The sequence below is a fragment of the Anomaloglossus baeobatrachus genome, chromosome 11 (assembly GCF_048569485.1).
Source record: "Anomaloglossus baeobatrachus isolate aAnoBae1 chromosome 11, aAnoBae1.hap1, whole genome shotgun sequence".
Classification (NCBI taxonomy): Eukaryota; Metazoa; Chordata; class Amphibia; order Anura; family Aromobatidae; genus Anomaloglossus; species Anomaloglossus baeobatrachus.
The window spans coordinates 132,992,916-133,013,870 of record NC_134363.1 but is presented as its reverse complement, the minus strand read 5'-3'; the positions used below and the strand labels follow the sequence as shown (position 1 = coordinate 133,013,870).

Genomic DNA, 20,955 nt, shown 5'->3' with positions numbered 1-20,955 from the left:
GTATGGAACCCCTAATTAGAAAGGAATGCCTGGTTGCCTGGTGATTTTTGGGTGTATCCTGGTGGAGATTTTCAGGCCCCTATATGTGTTGGTTAATGGTGAAAAATAACACTTTGTGTTTTGGTGCTCCAGAGCCTGTGTGGGTAACGGCTGTCAGCAAGTTGTTTTACGTTTTGGTCATGAGAAGCACCAGGTTTTTGTAGCTTCAAGGACGGTAAATTTTTGGTTATGTATTTGTTTAATAAAATGGCTGCTATGGCCAAAATTATCCAAAGATGGTGTCAGAGTCATTATTGTTTAGATAAGGAGGGATTCGTGCGATGGGATGTCTCCAGAGGAATTCCGGAATCTACAATTCCAGGGTCAAGGCGTCATGTCCATCTCCTGTGCTCAATAATGGAAGGTTCTTATTAAAGAGACCTTGTAAGGAGGATTACATGACTTATGATGGGCGCTGGATTAATGATCCATCAATAAAAGGAGACAGACAGTGAGGCTTCTGTAACCTGTCAGGGTTCAGACCAAAGCAGCTGGCTTATCCCTTGTGGAATGCTGAAAAGCAGCAGATGTACAATGGCCCAAAATGTTGGTCAGTGCTGGAGGTTTAAAGCCAAGTGAAACTAACAGGGAGGGAAAAGTTGATTTACAGAAAAAGCGAGATCTTTCATACAAAAAAGTGTTATCATCTGCAAGCCATTCCTTCAACTTAAATGCATTCCTCCTTCTCTCTGACAACTCCTGCCTGACGTCCTTTGCCTTTTACATTTTTCTGATAAAGAAAGAAAAAGCAGGCGGCTTAATTTGAATGACAGAAGAGCATCTCTAGATTTGGACCAAACATAACCAAGAAGGTCTCGAGCTACAAAACAAAGGTCACGCTTGTCTCGAACACCGAGAAACTGCTTAGATCAATTCGTTTCTCGTCACTTTTTATACAACAGTCAAGACTGCAGACATAACAACTTGACAAGTCCCTTGCAGCAGAACAGACACTTATCTTTTGACTTGCAGCCTTCAGCCAGAAACGAGGACGGTTAAAAAAAGAAATCTACAAAACACATTCAGCACAACTGGAAACTACAATGTAGGACAGATTTTATTCTGCAAGTAAAGCGTAGTTCTCTTAATTAACTTAATACTTATCAGTACTAATAGAAGCCAAGATACATCATTGCCTTGGACAATGGAATCCAAAATTAATTAAGGCTATTAATGGGAAAAGATCTTTCTGACGCCAATGATTAGTAAGAGACCCTTCTCGTACCACCTATCAAGAAGGGCAGCCAGATCTGGGAAATCCCTGTCCATGTTCTTGTTGGGTATATAGACATCTTAGTAGGGTGACCCTAACCCGAGGGTCTGCTATGACCAAGCACCTGCCAGAGTTGCTCACACTGTGGTAGCCGATACATCCACATAGCACATACCGGTAGTTGCCAATTCTTTTGCACAAGTGCCACATCATACCACTTTTCCCCTTGCATGGGGTTACCCCGGCTAAGACATCAACATATGATGGGATTGTCTAGATTTGACTTTTCATTATATGCTGCAAAATTAAGGGGACGATTCATCAAACAATTCCTGCCAAAGATTTTTACATAACTTTTTGAAATTTTGTTAGATCTTATCCGGAAGAAGGCATGGCCAAGCATAGCTAACAAATTCATCACATATACAAAAAAATGCAATTGGTTTCTTTCAAATTTTGCCACTTTTGCTTTTTATAGCCTTTGTGCAAAGCCATTTATCTTTAACTACTTTTCTATTACAGGAGGTGGATGTGACCGTCCACCAGCAGCCACGCTATGGACAGGAGGGAGCTCTCTGTAGTCTATGAGGAGAAGTGCCAAATTCATTAATCGTACTCCACCATGTCCTTCAGCGTTTGTTTCTTTTTAATTTAGCGCTTGAGTGGTTCTTTAAATTTAAGCCCTGTCTTACACTCGCCTTCCGCCGTCTTCACCATTTACCAATTCTGCTGCGCCATCTTGTGATAGTAACCTCTGACGGGATGAAGGTCAGAAGTTATGTCACAACTGCTCAATGCATTTCTTTGAGAGCCAAAAAGAGGCCATAGAGATGCATTGAGTGTCCGGCGCGCTCCATGAAACACTGGAGGGCGCCAGCCGGTCACAAACTGATGGAGACTATCCGGAGCGGCGGTGATAGAGGGGGAAGTCTCTGACTTCCAGCGCTCCATGAAACACTGGAGGGCGCCAGACGGTCACAAACTGATGGAGACCATCCAGAGCGGCAGTGATAGAAGGTGAAGCTGCCGAAAGGTGAGTATATCACAGAGAGAGGTAGTAGAACGGGGCTTTCAAACACCGCGCCAATGATCACTGATGATATCTTGGATTAATGTAAACTTTTATTTTTCCACAGGTCTACGCGTTTCGGGAGGCTCAGCTCCCTTCCTCAGGACCGGTAGGCATAAGATAAGGAGATTTGATGTATCTTATGCCTATCGGTCCTGAGGAAGGGAGCGGAGCCTCCCGAAACACGTAGACCTGTGGAAAAATAAAAGTTTACATTAATCCAAGATATCATCAGTGATCATTGGCGCGGTGTTTGAAAGCCCCGTTCTACTACCTCTCTCTGTGATCTACCGCCTGGGGTACTGCTGCCGTGAACCAATTACATGCTGTTACAGGTGTTGTGACTGCCACAACCCTACTTGGTGAGTAGGATTGCCGTGATATCGCCCCTAGTCTACCGGGGTAAGACCCTATTGCGCTTTTTCTCCACAGGCCCCTATTTTTCTGTGAAAGGTGAGTATATGACAGAGGTCTAGGAACTTATATTAAGGGGTACTTTGCACACTACGACATCGCAAACCGATGCCGAGCGCGATAGTACCCGCCCCCGTCGCAGCTGCGATATCATTGTGATAGCTGCCGTAGCAAATATTATCACTACGGCTGCTTTACATATACTCACCTGCCGTGCAACGTCGCTCTGGCCGGCGAACCGCCTCCTTATTAAGGGGACGGGTCGTGCGTCGTCACTGCGACGTCACACTGCAGGCGGCCAATAGGAGCGGAGGGGCGGAGATGAGCGGGATGTAAACATCCCGCCCACCTCCTTGCTTCCGCATTGCAGCCGGGACGCAGGTAGGAGATGTTCCTCGCTCCTACAGCTTCACACACAGCGATGTGTGCTGCCGCTGGAGTGAGGAATAACATCAGACCGTCGCGTCAGCGTAATTATGGAATTCGCCGACGCTACACCGATGATACGATTACGACGCTTTTAAGCTCGTTAATCGTATTATCTAGGATTTACACACTACGATGTCGAGAGCGACGCAGGAAGTGCGTCACCTTCGACATGACCCCACCGACATCGCACCTGCGATGTCGTAGTGTGCAAAGTACCCCTTAGTCTTTATGAATCGGCCTCATTATCCCAAAATGGGCAATCCCTTTAATATCTGAACAGTAATGTGTTCTTTACTCTAAATATAAATCATGGCCACGATTATGTAGCCATACACAATCGCTTGGGGACTTACAGATCTAGCTGTCAATAAGGCTTCGTAAAAAAAACACCAGCAATTTTTTGCTATCATAGATATGTTTGGGTCACCAAGAAGCAGTGGCAATGTATTTTCTGGTGCCTAGGTGGTACGTTTACTCCAAGGGATTGAGGACTTGTCTGTAGAAGTCCTCACACAGCCCTTATTCTGTGCTCTTATTAGGCAGCACCGCAAGAGATCACAGCCTTTGGCTTATGCTGATGTAATTTGTTTGACAAGAGAGCACTTTGCTTAGAAACATGACTCTAGACCAGTGGTTTCCTACTGTTGGCACTTCAGTGATATAAACCATACTCAATTTTTTTACGAAAAGAAAAAAAAATATATATATATTAAATTACCTGGGTTAACGACAGGCACAATATATTCGCCATTTTTCTTCTTTGTTTCAAAACGTTCCAACTTCTGGTTTTCATATCTTTTCTTTCCTTCCTCTTCTTGTTCGGGCTTTTCATACTACAAGAAGAGTTAAACAAGTCTGAGCATTGAAAAGATGACTGGATAGAGATTTTATCTTATTTTGGACATATTAGGGGGAAAAAAAACCAAGACCACAAAGAAAAAAACATATAACCAGTAAGAAGATTGAGAAGGTCATGGAAATGAGGATGACAACAATTGAGATCATGAACACATCATTGCTCAGGTCTTCAGTCTGAGGATCCAGCACTCAGGAGGACATTCTACAGAAATCATATTCAATTGGATTTTTGGAACGGAAACCAAATAAATTATACTTGTGACGCCCCTGGACTATCAGGTCGTCACAGGGTATTGCACAATCTGCCCTCCCGTGCAATATTCACCTCCTTCTTGGTTATGCGTCCCCAACTATATGGTGTTGCCTACATCGGCTAATCAAAACCCTAGGTACACTCTGCACCACACCCACCAGACACACCAGTGGACTGCTTGAGTGGAATAGAGTCGCCCACCTGGGGGGTTGGAAAAGGGAGGTCAGGAGTGTCAGAAGAGAGTTGTAGTTTGGAAGTGAAGGAGAGAGGAGGTGAGGAGCCGGGCTCCTAGGAAGTTATCTAGGTGGCAGACGGTGGTCTGGGCCTAGAGGAGCTAGACCCTCGATCGCAGGGGATCGTGGCAAGGGGCACGGTTCTGTCAAGGAGGACGGACGGCGGCCTTGCACCATTACCGGGCTGGGACCAAGGCACAACGGGGTACGTGGACCCTAGGTCAGGGAGTAGCTTCAGGCAACCTGATAATTTACCCGACAAGAAGGGAACCTTCAAGATCCGCTCTCCACCCGCTACAAAATTGGGGTACTAGCGCAACGAGGAGGATAGGACTTTCCACTGAAAACGGTCCAGAACATCCCAAGCGAGAACTCTGAGAGCAAGCTCCCACACTTAGCTATAGTGGGGAGCGGGACCTGGCAAGTTCCATACTACCGGGACCAACAGAGAAGTAAACTTAGTGCCAGGAGGCAGGTCACGGATCACCAGGCAGCACCATTGGGGATGGGACCCGAACTAGCTCCCCTCAGCGGCAGCGGTGTCTAGAACTTTGGTTTATCCAGGTGTCGGTGTTAGCTTAATGGACTGAGTGAGTACGCACGTGACCCCTTCACACCCAACGGCACTCCCCCACACCATCACCGAGCCCCGGGGTATTCCCCCCTACCCATGGAGAGTCACAACACCTGGCTGCCCCATTCAATCATCCCCGGGTACTCCCAACTGCAGCGGTGGTACTCCTAATTACCACATACCACGGGTGGCATCACAAACTTTACAATCCCCTGTAAATACCCCCCTTTATTTGAGTGGCCGCACGACCCCCGGGTCCGGAGACCCCTCGAGCCACCACGGATCCAGATCCGAGCAGCTCGGCTGCTGTCACGGGGGCGGCACATATTCACCTCCAGTTACCCTCCTGGATGCATCATTGGCCACTCCGTGATCTGATTTGGCACCAGAAGTAATTGTTATACACCTGTTCCGGATCCGGGCTTTGCTCCCCTCACCTGTCCGCTGGTCCCTGTTGTGCTCCACGTCAGGTTTTGCAAGTTGCCCAGTGTGTGGCATCATCTCCTAGGCTTTTTAAGGCTCCTGTGTCTTCAGATTGTTATCCCAGGCTCTACTTTAAAATTCTTCAGCTCTAGTGCACACCATGCTACGTGCTTCACACCGGATATGCTGGTCTCGGGACTCATGTGTGCTACGCCCAATCTGCCCACATGACATTGCCAGATGCACCAACGCCCGAGGTCCTTGTATCCACCCGGGCTTGGGGCTTAATGGATCCACATCACAAGGTGAGCCTAACTGCAATCACATCAGCACCACAGAACCGCATCAGCATTTAGTTGCGTCATCAGAAAATGAACCAATGGCGCCATTGGTTGGTGGGTGAATGACTAGATGCTCTTCTCTTTGGCAAAATGGTGTTCGCTTCTGTTCTCAGGGCAGACAAGAAAGTAACTTGTGCTTTATCCATGTAGTGACAACAGATGAATATGATTTATTTTGTTACTTTTTCGGTATCCAACCCCCAGGTAAATGAGCACCATTTCACACAAACAAGGCCTTTAAATGGTTATTCCCATCTTCATTGATGGGTAATGTTATAAAAAAAAATTGTAAAACCACACAATTTTGTAATTTGCACATTGCTATCATATTGATTATTACTGTATCAACTAAGGGTCGTTTTACACTTGAATTTCTAAAATCCAAATAGGTGACGGCTTACAAAAAGAAGCATGGAACTGACAAACCATAATTTTACATTATTGGTCGATCAACAACAAATGATCAGGACAGATCAAAGCATTGTAGTGTGCATACTGGGACCTCAATGGCGGTTTGTGTGGATGATGTAGGACGTGTCATGCACCCGGGCTTCAGAATTAGGAGGACAAAGATGGCTAAAAGAGGAGGCGCCGGACCTGGAGAACGGAGACACCCATCCGACCAGTCTGCACCGCACTGACCGTTCAGGCGAGTATTATAAAGTGATTTGTACGTTCTACACAGCGGCCTGGGCTCTTGTATACAGCATGTTAGAATACTGTATATAAGAGTCCACTGGTGGTGGCCGCAGCTTATAGGCCCCAAATCTGGTGACAGATTCCCTTTAAATTTCCCTGCCTTCCCTGTTCCAGTCATTGTGAGACCCGGAGCTCATCATCTCTTTTTCTTTAATGTTTCACTATTGAGTCTCACCAAGTCACAGCGGTTTCGAGGTTAAAGACGAAGACGTTCGTGCGTTGAGAGTCCAGTTGGAGCACACCACTTCATCGCTAATGGTTTACCAGGTCAGTTGCCTGATGCTGAGAGCTGTGACCAACACTATCCACAAAAGATGAGCGTGTGTTGTTCTTTTCTACCTCTCCAGTAAAAGAGTTATGGTTAAAGTTACACATGTGGTGTGGTTATTACGTGAGATTTCCGCTTGGGCCGTTGGGTTGCGGCAGTCATGTTATTGCTGCACATGTGAACACTGGACAAGGACAATAATTGCAAACTTTTACTAAATACTAGGATATTTTAGATGTAAGATTTGTTGGCTGGCATTCTTCCCAAGAAATATAAACTAAAATAAAAAAAAAAAACTTCTGCTTGGTGACTCACAGCTGTAGTACCGTCACACTTCGCTCAAGAAACCATTTGTGTGTCTGGTATTTTTCCGAAACAGAAATATAAATAACACGTTGTCAGCCTTGTGACTGTCTATTGAAAGAAACACATTTGTACGCAGATAACAAGGTGCAAAAATTTCAAAGAAAAACAAAAGTTGACATCACAGCTGTGCGCTACATCTGTCCGCACAAAGACAGCGGCATTCCAGGAAAATAGCGCATCAATGAGTGAAAGAAAGACCACTGATCTCTAAAATACAAAAAAGCTTCTTTTATCCACAAAAGTGAATGGTTTCAGTTGGGAATGACGAGACATGTAAATATGTGATAAAGCTGCTCAGGTCTATTGCTAAGGCCTCGAGTGTGAAAGAAGGAAATATGCCACATGGAGGCGACTCGCTTGCTGGACTTGTCTCACGCTTTAGACACCCGACACATGCCATGCACATTGCCGCTTTGGGTTTCAAAAATATCGCTGATGATTTGCAGCACAATGACAGGCAAAAATCACTCTAACTTTACAAATAGGATCAATGTAATTACATTTCTCACTGAATTGGGGTCTAAATGCAAATAATCTCCTACAAATGGATCAGTCTCCAGGTCAAAAGTGGTTAGCTTTTTCTTTTATTTCAATTTCTACCAAGTATTCCGATATTGTTGTTTTTTATTTTTTTAAATCTGTCATAAGGTTCCAGAGATATGGGCCTTTTTATTTAGAGCTAATATCAAGGAGGTGTGGCTCATAGGATCCTCGGGGGTGTGTCTTTAAAAATGTTTTATGAGACACGCCTCCTTCCTAAAGACCATAAAAATTTGCAGCCAATAAAATGCCTCAATGCTGGAACCATGGATTTAAATAAAAAAAAAGGCATGCTCAGGTTAGCAGAGGGCATAAAATAAGAAAAAAAAAAAACACACTTCACTTTCAACACTAGTGACAGATCATTTTAAGGCAAGCAAGCACCCCTATAAGGCTGTGTGCCCATAATCAGTTTTCACAGCGTTTTGGACACAGCATGCTTCAGCTGCATCCAAAACGCTGCGTTGTACAGTATAAGCACAGTGGACAGGATTCTAGAAATCCCGTGCCCACTGTGTTTGTTTTTTCAGAAGCAAACACTGACCTGCGGTGCGTCTTTCCGAGCCGCAGAATGTCAATTGTTTGCTGCAGAGTAGCAAGTGTCCTCCACAGGGAGAACACAAACGAGAGACCGCAACTGCCCGAACCCTGAACATAGGCTCACGGCCCCGCAGGTCAGGACCGACCGCACCCAGGGCGCACCGGGTCCTGTTCGTGGGCACGTACCCCTACTGTGCCAAGAGTATCAAATTCAGCTAGCCATTGCTCTACTGATGAGGGGCATACTATTCTCTGCTGTTTCAAAGTATCATTTTGCATTCTCGCTATTGCTGTTTCAAGGTGTCTGTCTACATACACAGATCAGTTGAGCCATGACCACAGTCCAATCCAGCATATCCAGCTTGGTCTTTCCAAAGCGAAGGTGCAATTTAATGTACTTTTGTTCTGTAATTCCATGCTTTAGGTGCCATCTTCCTATCCAGCTCTGCTATTCCACTCTGCTCCAGGCGCCGTTCAGGCTCAGCAGATACATTTCAGTTGCTCTACACTGCACCAACGCCTCCAGTCTGTGCTGCTCATCCAGACCAACGGCTTAGAGAATCCACTAGATCAACAGAGCCATAATTTACCCTGGAGCAGCTGTCAGCAGATTGGCATTTCCAACTTTCACCCTGCGTTCTTCTCCTTGTTTAGTGGTCCCATCGTGGCTTCCATCCGAACCCCCCACAAAACGGGTTTCGGACGTATGCGTCGACAGGGCCACTGACTATAATGGTGCAGATATAATGTTGTGCACCATTTTGGAAGTATATGTCTATTGGAGGTGGACACCCAGACATAGTAGACTGCTTCAGGGTTGGTCGCCCCTAGTAAGCATATACCCCCGAAAATCACGCACAACAGAACACACGGTGACTACGTCTGCACCATTATAGTCAGTGGCCCTGTCAGCGCATTCGTCTGAAACCAGTTTTGTGGGTGGTTCGAACGGAAGCCCCGACGGGACCACTGAACGGAGAGAGGAATGCAGTGTGAAAGTGGCCTTAGACAATAAATAGTTTAAGAATGTTTTACCAAGAAATAAATAGGTCACAACAACTTAGAAGGGACATGTTAATCGGAGGGAACTTGGTTTGTCATTGATCTTAAAGAAGATCACCTGAAGAAAAGGGTGCTTTGCACGCTGTGACATCGCTAACGATATATCGTCGGGGTCACGGTGTTTGTGACGCACATCCGGCGTCGTTAGAGACATCGCAGCGTGTGACAGCTAGGAGCGACGATCAATGATTGCAAAAACGGCAAAAATCATTGATTGTTGGCACGTCGCCCCTTTTCATAATATCGTTGGTGGTGCATGTCGCTGGTTGTTCCGTCGTTCCTGCTGTAGCACACATCGCTATGTGTGACACCGCAGGACCGACGAACATCATCCTACCTGCGTCCACCGGAAAAGAAGGAAGGAAGGAGGTGGGAGGCATGTTACGGCCGCTCATCTCCTCCCATCCTCTTCTATTGGACGGCCGTTTTGTGACGTCGCTGTGACGCCGAATGCCCCTCCCCCTTGAAGGAGGGATAGTTCGGCAGCAACAGCGATGTCGCCGAGCAGGTATGTGCGTGTGACGCTGCCGTAGCGATATTGTTCGCTACGGCAGTGATCACCACATGTCGTACGAACGACGGGGGCGGGTGCTATCGCTCGCAACATCGCTAGCGATGTCACAGCGTGTAAAGCCCCCTTAAATCTATGGACACTCAACCACCGAGAGGACTGAAGCCTATATTTATCTGTAGTGAAAAGTGCAATATAGATGTACAGAGATCACAGGATGCAAACAGGGCGATAATTGAGTCACATGTGAGATGATTTGTTCTTATATACAAACCCCCTGTGTTTACAGCAGTGGAAAATTTTAATTCGATTTTCCACTAAAGCGTATTTTTCTGCTTAGCTATCAAGTGAATGTCGTGATGGAAAAAAAAAAATAGAGTTTAGCCGGCCAAAAAAACAAATTATCAGACTGGGACTAGAGAACAGACATGGATTTCAGATTTCTGCTAGAGGAATTTGGTTGATCGTTCACATTCCTGATCCAGATTTATTCTTGTCCGAACATTCAACAATAAAATCTTGTTTAGACAGAAGAGATTTCTTTTCTATAGAACATGAAATATGGGAACGGGTCCAGTTGTTGCATAATAAAATATTAGTTTGGAAATTCTCAAATGTTTTCAGGCTCCTAAAACGCAAAGAACTATTTGCCACATTTTTTTAATTAACAAAGCTTAATAATGCATAGATTTAATAGGAAGTTTAATTTTAACACATTGTAGTCCAGCTGGTGTCATATGTGTCCATATAAGAGTCATAACTCTAATATATAAAACATGAAGTATACAAAATGAAATAGAAAAGTGCTAGATGTCAAGCAGGATGAACACCCATATGCATCTAAGGGACAATAAAGTGCTAATACTCATGAAAAAAATAGGAAGTCTGAATGGGCACAATAGCATATAAAGGACCATGTATAGCCCTATAGGTTATCCGCTGCAGCTATGATAGGGTAAAAGGTTTTTTATTATTATTATTATTATTATTATAAAACTCACATAAAGCCAAATAGATAGATCTTAATTTTTATAATCCCCCTATAATGACCATATTGGTCTAATGCTACAGCAGTAACAAAAGGGGTCACATAATAATCAAAAATAATCAAAAAATTGCCCAACAGCTTACTCATAAATCAAGAATTAATGCTCCAGTCCCTCACAGGCATATAAAAAGACCCTCTGACATGCGTTTCGCAGAAATGGATGTGACCTTCCCTGAAGAAGCTGACATCCATTTCCGCGAAACGCACGTCGGAGGGTCTTTTTTATTAGCCTGTGAGGGACTGGAGCGTTAACTCTTCATTTATGAGTAAGCTGTTGGGCAATTTTTTGATTATTATGTGACCCCTTTTGTTACTGCTGTAGCATTAGACCAATATGGTCATTATTGTGGGATTATAAAAATTAAGCCCTATCTATTTGGCTTTATGTGGGTTTTATAATAATAATAATAATAATAATAATAATAACAACAATAATAATAATAAAAACCTTTTACCCTATCATAGCTGCACCGGATAACCTATAGGGCTATACATGGTCCTTCATAAGCTATTGTGCCCATTCAGACTTCCTAGTTTTTTTTTCATGAGTATTAGCACTTTATTGTCCCTTAGATGCATATGCGTGTTCATCCTGCTTAACATCTAGCACTTTTCTATTTCATTTTGTATACTGTTTGTAAATTTTTAAAATCCTTTTCGATAAAGATATATTTTTTTTTACACATAACCGTAATGCTCCTATTAATTCCACCTTTATATGCTTGATATGGAATGGCTTAAGTTTATGAAATTCTAGATAAGATGAAATGTGTATTGGTCAGTTTTCTAAGTATCAGCTGGATGTGCGTCTGAGGGCACACATTCAGCTGAAACACATTGTGGTACAGAGACCTGTTGGGTCCTGGCAGTGCGATACACAGTGCTAGCAAACAGGACCCGGCAGCTTTCTGTGGCGTTCCTGTGACTGAGGAAGCACGTGACGTCATGTGTTGCCATAGCATGAACGCTGACTATAGAAGACGGTTTCACACATCATGGGAGCCGGAGAGGGAGAGTATAGGGGTCCAAGAAAGCAACATATATATCAGGAGAGGGACAGTATATATCAGGATGGGGGAGATACCAGGATGGGGGGCATATATAACAGAATGTGGGACATATTTACCAAGAAGTAGCCCAGGACGGCTGACATTACTACATAATGGGGGGATGGCAACTCATATGTCTTTATAGATTTTAGAATGCTAAATGTATACATACATATACATCTGACCAACATGCGGGGATGGGGGCCCAGGTCCAAATTCTGCAGCGGGTCCCATCGAACACTAGTTACACCACTGCCTACAGTCCTGTGCAAATGCTACTAACATAACAGTACCATGAATTGCATAAATGATACCGCCATATAGTGTAAAAAAAAACAAAAAAAAACCACCTAATTTCTATGCAATAATGCATAGTGCTTTACAAACTGTCCAAATGATACTGTAGTGCTATGCACCGTCCAAATAATACCATAGCCAAAGTGTTTTCATGGGTATTAGAGAGAAAATTGAAAAATGTCCAGAAATTAGGTCATCAATATCAGATTGGTGGGGCTCCAACAACAGGAGCCTCCTGTTTGCAGCTCCTGCGGTGGCCATATGTTCAGTGTACTGAGCCAGAAAAGCACAGCGCCATACACTGGATAGTGGCCATTCTTGGGTATTGCACAGAATGTTGATCATTTAGCACAGAAAAACGTCCTCTAATATATATGGGAATACTCGGTATTTATACGGACATTCTATGGCTGGGCCACTGCATATGGGATCATTGTTTGTGCATGGGGCACTCACAGACTCTATACAGCAGGTGAAATGAGTATAGAACACGTCACCAGTTTTCTATACATATACATATATATAATATATATATATATATACTGTATTATATATATTTCTAAAGGTGCAATTTACATGAATTCACACCAGACGTCGGTAACAACTCATCCTTTCCAAATAAGCAAAGAAATCAAACCCCAGATGCCCATAAATTAAGTTATGTAATAATGAGAAATGACACAGGGAAAAAGTATTGAACACATAAAGAAAGAGGCCAATGGAAAGTAAAGAAACCAGCTGAAATCTATCAGTAATCAGAAAACAATTCTGCCACTTAGTGATGGCCTATAAAAATAGTGTCTCATTAACAAGGTGCCACACAAGAAACATCTCATGATCGGTAAAACCAGTGAGCTGTGTCAAGATCTTTGCAACTTTTTTGTTGCAAAACATACTGATGGCATTGGTTACATAAGAATTTCTAAACTACTGTAGACTACAGTGAGTATTATTGGGCCCATTATCACCATAAACTGGCCACAACCAGGTGTTTCCCACAAGATTTCAGACAGAAGTGAAAAAAAATTCAGACGAGTTGTCCAAGAGCCAAGGACCACCTGTGAAGAGCTACAAAAAGACCTAGAAGCGGCAGGTACAATTGTTTCAAAGAAAACAATATGTAATGCTCTCACCCTCAATGGTCTGTATGCACGCTCACCACACAACTCCATTGCTAAACAAAAAGCATGTTCAAGGGCATTTAAAATGTACTCATCAATGTGCAGACAAGCCTGTGAAATACTGGGAGAATATAGTCTGGTCAGATGAGACCAAAATTACACTCTTTGGATGCCATAATACACACCATAAGGCACTGCTTATAACACCAAAATCACCATTCTAACAGTGAAGTGTGGAAGTGGGAATATCATGGTGTGGAGCTGTTTTTCAGCATACAGCACGGCAAACTTCATATTATTGAAGGAAGGTTGAACGGACAAATGTACTGAGACATTCTTGATAAAAATCTGCTGCCATCTACGAGGATGATGACGATGAAACGAGGGTAGATATTTCAGCAGACAATGATCCCAAACACACAGCCAAGGAAACTCTCAATTGGTTTCAATTAAAGAAAGAAATCTGCTAGAATGGCTGAGCCGATCACCAGACCTGAATACAATAGAAAATCTATGGAAGGAACTAAAGCTCAGAGTTCATAGAAGGAGCCCAAGGAACCTTCAGGATGGGAAGAGTATTTGTGTGAAAAATGGGCCAAAATCACACCTGAGTAATGCAAGCGATTACTTTCTCCATACATTAGGCATCATGAAGCGGGGTTATCACCAACAAAGACTTTTGAATGAAGTAGTAAATAAATTTCAGTAAGCGTGTTCAATTCTTTTTCTGTGTCATTTCTGGTTATTATACACATCACTAAATTTTTGAACATCTATGGTTTGCTTTCTTTGCCATCTGGTGAGAAATTCATGTCAATAGCTCCTTTACAAATAAAATTTACCGTATTTTTCGCTTTATAAGATGCACTTTTTCTCCCAAAAATTTGGGAGGAAAATTGGAGGTGCGTCTTATAATCCGAATATAGCGGTACCTGGGGGGCCTGTCTGTGCGGCGATCGGGCGGCCGGGTGCCTGTGGCTGTGTGCAAGTGGCCGAGTACCTGTGCTTGCGTACGGTGGTAGCCAGGTACCCGTGGCTGTGTGCGGGCGGCAGCCGGGTGCTGTATGCGGGCGGCAGCCGGGTGCTGTGTGCGGGCAGCAGTCGGGTACCCGTGCGGGCGGCAACCGGCTGCCGCCCTCACACAGGCACCTGGCTGCCGCCCGCACGCAAGCACAGGTACCCTGCCACTTGCACGCAGGGTGGGCGGGCAGCCTGCTGGCTGCCACTCTGTGCGTGCGGGGCAGGCGGCTGTGCAGCAAGTTACCCAGTTTGTCCGCGATCCCACTTTCAAATGATGGCGCCGGGAGCGTGCTCAGATGGAGCTCTTGGATGAGAGCTCCATCTGCGCACGCGCTGCTCCAGGAGTCAGCGCGTGCGCAGATGGAGCCCTGGGATGAGAGCTCCATCTGCGCATGCGCCAGCTCCGGGCGCCATCACTTGAATCGGAACCGCGGACACACTGGGAAAACAACGCATCAGTTTGCTCCACCACTGAGCCGTCGCCGCCGCTGCCACCACTGAGTCATCACCGCCGCTTCCACCACTGAGCCATTACCGCCGCTGCCACCACTGAGCCGTCACCGCCGCTGCCATCACTGAGCCATCACCGCCACTGATACCACTGAGCCACCATTTGAACTGGGACCACGGACACTCTCACTGCATTGGCCTGCTGCACAACTCACCCGCCGCCGCTGCTGCCGCCACCACGGACCCCGTGGCTCCTGCCACCACGGACACCAACGCGCCTGCCACCACTGACCCGCCGCACCTGCCAGCACAACCTGTGCCTCCTGTGACCTGCTTCACCACCACTGCTGCCCCCCTCCGGTAAGAGAACACTGGAACCCATTTTTCATTTTTTACCTTTTTTTATGTCTAAATTTGGGGTGCGTCTTATAATCCGGTGCGTCTTATAAAGCGAAAAATACAGTACTTACAAAATTGGTGACCTGTACAATACTTATTTCACCCGCTGTATATTGGGCGCTCACTGTTTGGCAATTTTTGATAAGTACCATAAATACAGACATTATCCACTATTAGAGGTACACTAAGGGGTACTTTGCACGTTGCGACATCGCTACTGCGATATCGTCGGGGTCAAATCGAAAGTGACGCACATCCGGCGCTGGTAACAACGTCGCAATGTGTAAAGCCTAGATGCGCCGATAAACGATCGCAAAAGCGTCGAAAATCGGTGATCTGTGTAGTGTCGGTCATTTCCATAATGTCGCACCAATAGGAGACACGATGTTGTTCCTCATTCCTGCGGTAGCACACATCGCTGTGTGTGAAGCCACAGGAGCGAGGAACATCGCCTTACCTGCCTCCACCGGCTATGCGGAAGGAAGGAGGTGGGCGGGATGTTATGTCCCGCTCATCTCCGCCCCTTCGCTTCTATTGGCCGCCTGCCGTGTGACGTCGTTGTGACGCCGCACGACCTGCCCCCTTAGGAAGGAGGCAGTTCGCCGGCCAGAGCGACGTCGCAGGGCAGGTAAGTGTGTGTGAAGCTGCCGTAGCGATAATGTTCGCTACGGCAGCTATCACAAGATATCGTATGTGCGACGGAGGCGGGGACTATCGCGCTCGGCATCGCTACCATCGGCTAGCGATGTTGCAACGTGCAAAGTACCCCTAAGAGTGGGGGCTTACGGTGGCACCCTCTGCCTGGCAGTGGAGTTGGGGTGCTCTATCTGGCACTATCTTTTGATCACTCCCTGGCAGGCTCGGTTTTGTTTGAAGATTTTTAATTAGAGTTGGGTTTGGTAACTTTTGCAAACAACTGGTATAATATGTCAGCACTAAAAAAATAGTACGGTACTTCTATTTATCAGATAACGTTACATTAATACTAACCCCTGAACTCACATTTCTTCCTTCTGCGGAGCATATCTGACATTTCTTTAACATATCAACTAATGCCATATGTTTTGCTTTCCAAAAGGCACGGAGATGCGCGACTCTCAAAACACAGTATCCTACAAGCCCTCTAGTTTAAAATCTCTCCTCTAACCCAGAAATGCAATCCTGCTCATTCCACTCGGCTCAATTATGCAATTAATTTGCCCATTTTCCAGCTGAAATACAGAATTAAACCTCGGTGCTGGCTTGCTCGGGTTTCATGCTGCCTTTTCATTGTCATTGAAAAGCTTTTCTGTGCACAAATTCCTGTGGGTTCTCTTAAAGGCGATCTGTCACACTTTAGTGTTTTTTTTGTTTTATGAATATGGGCATGCAGGTGGCATAGAGGTCAAATTAGCCATATCTGTATGTGTGACGCCCTGGCCTATCAGGTCGTCACAAGGGTGCCGTGCAATCTGCCCTTCTGCATGGTACCCGCTCCTCCTTGGTTCCGTGTCCTGTCCCTTTGGTGTTGCTAAGAACAGGTATTCACAAATCCTGAGGAACACTCTGCACCACACCCACCAAACACCCATTGGGCGGCCTGAGGGCAATAGGGCCGCTCAGATGGAGGGACTGTAGAAGAAGGGCCAGAAGTGTCAAGGAGTAGTCAGAGAGAGTCAGTGAGCCGTGATAGGAAGAGGTCACGCTGTGGAGCTGGGCTCCTGTACCCGTCACAGGTGCCAGATGTTGGCCTGACCTGGAAGAAGCTGGAACCCCGATCGCAGGGGGTAGTGACAGGGAGCACGGTACTGCCCCGGAGGGCAGTTCGGCCGCCTTGTGTTACAACCAGGCAGGGGCCAGGGCACGACGGGGTACGCGGACCCTAGGCTGGGAAGTAGCTTTATGCAGCCCAGTAATTCACCCAATGAGGATGTTCTTCCACAAAGAGTAAACACAGTGCCAAGGGACAAGGCTTCAGACCAACCAGCAACGCCAAAAGGGCACGGACCCAGCGTATTCAAACAAAGGCTACAGGGCATTCAAGACTTTGGTTTACCCGTTGTCGGTGTCAGCATCTATGGACTGTGTGAGTACGTTGTGCCCCTTTACTCCCGACGGGTCCCCAGCCTTCCAACGCCGAGCCCCGGGACACCTTCCACCTGCTCACAGAGGGGTTAACATCACAAGCTGCCATCCCATCACTCCCGGGTGCTCTCTCCCAAACGTAGCAGCGGTGGTATCCCACTTTTACCACGACCCGTGGGTGGCGTCACGAACATTACTCAATTTTTCCACCCCTTTTGTAAATATCTTTTCACCCTTTTTAATTTCGAGCGGCCGCGCGACCCCGCCTCGGGTCCGGAGACCCCTCGAGCCACTGTGGATCCGGATCCGAATCGCGGGGGCGGCACATATGCCTGTTCAGGATGATGGGTCATTTCGGAAAAATCCTCTTTTACACCATGTTCCAAATTATTATGCAAATTGGATTTAAGTGACATAGCGATTAATTTTTTTTTCACTGAATCTCATTGATGGTATTGTGTCTCAGGGTTCTTTGGATCACTGAAATCAATCTCAGATACCTGTGATAATTAGTTTGCCAGGTGAGCCCAATAAAAGGAAAACTGGATGCTCCACAATATTAAGCAGCCACAGTTTACAAGTAACATGGGAAAGAAAAAGGATCTCTCTGCTCCTGAAAAGCATCAAATAAGGCAATGCCTTGAACAATGGATGAAAACATTAGATATTTCACGAAAACTTAAGCGGGATCATCATACTGTGAAGAGATTTGTGGCTGATTCTGATTCGTGCTGATAGAGGCAGAATGAGGAAGGTTTCTGCCAGGCAAGTCCATCGGATTAAGAGAGCGGCTGCTAAAAAGCCACAACAAACCAGCAAACAGATATTTGTAGCTGCTGGTGCCTCTGGAGTTCCTCGAACCTCAAGGTGTAGGATCCTTCAAAGTCTTGCTATGGTGCATAAACCTACTATTCGGCCACCCCTAACCAGTGCTCACAAGCAGAAACGGTTGCAGTGGGTCCAGAAATACAGTCATGGCCAAAAGGTTTGAGAATGACACCAAAGTTATATTTTCACATGATCTGTTGCCCTCTGGTTTTTAATTGTGTTTGTCTGATGTTTACATCACATACAGAAATATAATTGCAATCATATTATGAGTACCAAAAGGTTATATTGACAGTTAGAATGAGTTAATGCAGCAAGTCAATATTTGCAGTGTTGACCCTTCTTCTTCAGGACCTCTGCAATTCTCCCTGGCATGCTCTCAATCAGCTTCTGGAGCAAATCCTGACTGATAGCTGTCCATTCTTGCATAAGCAATGCTTGCATTTTGCCAGAATTTGTTGGTTTTTGTTTGTCCACCCGTCTCTTGATGATTGCCCACAAGTTCTCAATGGGATTAAGATCTGGGGAGTTTCCAGGCCATGGACCCAAAATCTCTATGTTTTGTTCCATGAGCCATTCAGTGATCACCTTTGCTTTATGGCAAGGTGCTCCATCATGCTGGAAAAGGCATTGTTGGGCGCCAAACTGCTCTTGGACAGTTGGGAGAAGTTGCTCTTGGAGGACATTCTGGTACCATTCTTTATTCATGGCTGTGTTTTTAGGCAAGACTGTGAGTGAGCCGATTCCCTTGGCTGAGAAGCAACCCCACACATGAATCGTTTCAGGATGCTTAACAGTTGGCATGAGACAAGACTGGTGGTAGCGCTCACCTCTTCTTCTCCTAATAAGCTGTTTTTCAGATGTCCCAAACAATCGAAAAGGGGATTCATCTGAGAAAATGACTTTACCCCAGTCCTCAGCAGTCCATTCCCTGTACCTTTTGCAGAATATCAGTCGGTCCCTGATATTTTTTCTGGAGAGAAGTGGCTTCTTTGCTGCCCTCCTTGAAACCAGGCCTTGCTCAAAGAGTCTCCGCCTCACAGTGCGTGCAGAAGCACTGACACCAGCCTGCTGCCATTGCTGAGCTAGCTCGGCACTGCTGGTAGTCCGATCCCGCAGCTGAAACAGTTTTAAGATATGGTCCTGGCGTTTGCTGGTCCTTCTTGGGCGCCCTGGAGCCTTTTTGGCAACAATGGAAGCTCTCTCCTTGAAGTTCTTGATGATGCGATAGATTGTTGACTGAGGTGCAATCTTTGTAGCTGCGATACTCTTCCCTGTTAGGCCATTTTTGTGCAGAGCAATGATGGCTGCACGTGTTTCTTTAGAGATAACCATGGTTAACTGAAGAGAAAAAATAATACCAAGCACCAGCCTCCTTTTAAAGTGTCCAGTGGTGTCATTCTTACTTAATCATGACTGATTGATCGCCATCAACACCCACACCTGTGTTAATGGAACAATCACTAAAACAATGTTAGCTGCTCCTTTTAAGGCAGGAATGCAATAATGTTGAAATGTGTTTTGGGGTTAAAGTTCATTTTCTTTGCCAATATTGACTTTGCAAGTAATTACTGTTAAGCTGATCACTCTTTATGACATTCTGGAGTATATGCAAATTGCCATTAGAAAAACTTAAGCAGTAGACTTTGTAAAAATTAATATTTGTAGCATTCTCAAAACTTTTGGCCATGACTGTACATGAAGACTCATTTTCAAACAGTCTTGTTTACTGATGAGTGTCGAGCAACCCTGGATGGTCCAGATGGATGCAGTAGTGGATGGTTGGTGGATGGCCACCGTGTCCCAACAGGGCTGTGACGTCAGCAAGGAGGCGGAGGAGTCATGTTTTGGGCCGGAATCATGGGGAGACATCTGGTAGGACCCTTTAGGGTTCCTGAAGGTGTGAAAATGACCTCTGCAAAGTATATAGAGTTTCTGACTGACAACTTTCTTCCATGATACAAAAAGCAGAACCGTGCCTTCAGGAGCAAAATCATCTTCATGCATGACAATGCACCATCTCATGCTGCAAAGAATACCTCTGTGTCATTGGCTGCTATGGGCATAAAAAGAGATAAACTCATGGTGTGGCCACCATCTTCCCCTGACCTCAACCCTATAGAGAACCTTTGGAGTATCATCAAGCAAAAGATCTGAGGGTGGGAGGCAGTTCACATCAAAACAGAAGCACTAAGAGGCTATTGCAAAGAAATTGAAGCAGAAACTCTCCAAAATCTCTTAAGTTCAATGGATGCAAGAATTGTGAAGGTGATACCAAAGAAGGGTTCCTATGTTATGATTTAAATAGATTTTTATTTCAGTGAATGTGACCTCCTAATGCTGCAAATTCCACAAATGAGCATTTTCAGTTCTTTAAAACATATAAAATGTTTAGAAACTCTACTGTGCCTAATAATTTGGAACAGCGCATTTTGAGTTTTTTTTTAAATTTTGAAGATTATACTGTTATCATTGGGAGGTTTCTTCAATAAAATTCGATGTATACTCTAACGGGTGATGACTTTTATTAGACTGACTGTCATTTGCACCGACCATTTAGGAAAATCAGAGAAAAATATCATTTGCATAATAATTTGGAACATGGGTATATCTTCTATCTTCCAGGGTATGTTGTGTATGCTAACGGAAAGATAAGTTGGAAGAAGTATGGAGGACCCGGCACCAATTCCAAAGTAGTAAAATCCAAAAACTTTATTATGTCATCTTAAAAAATCATTGTACAAAACGTTCCAGAATATACGCCATGAGACTTGACGTGTTTCGGATGTCTTGAGCATTCCAGTTGAACCCTTCGGGGCTCTCTTTTGCATGTTGCTCATCCCTATA

At 45.1% G+C, this 20,955-nt stretch overlaps 1 protein-coding gene across 7 annotated transcripts in view; it reads right to left on the bottom strand.

The window, feature by feature from the left end:
* The window catches only part of ACOT7 (acyl-CoA thioesterase 7), a 342,748-nt gene that overhangs the window by 128,240 nt on the left and 193,553 nt on the right, over positions 1 to 20,955 (bottom strand). For all 7 annotated transcript variants that reach the window (XM_075328840.1, XM_075328837.1, XM_075328835.1 and 4 more), the window contains one exon: positions 3,883 to 3,997. In XM_075328840.1, coding sequence (XP_075184955.1) covers positions 3,883 to 3,997 — 115 coding nt within the window. The remainder of the gene's footprint in view (positions 1 to 3,882; positions 3,998 to 20,955) is intronic.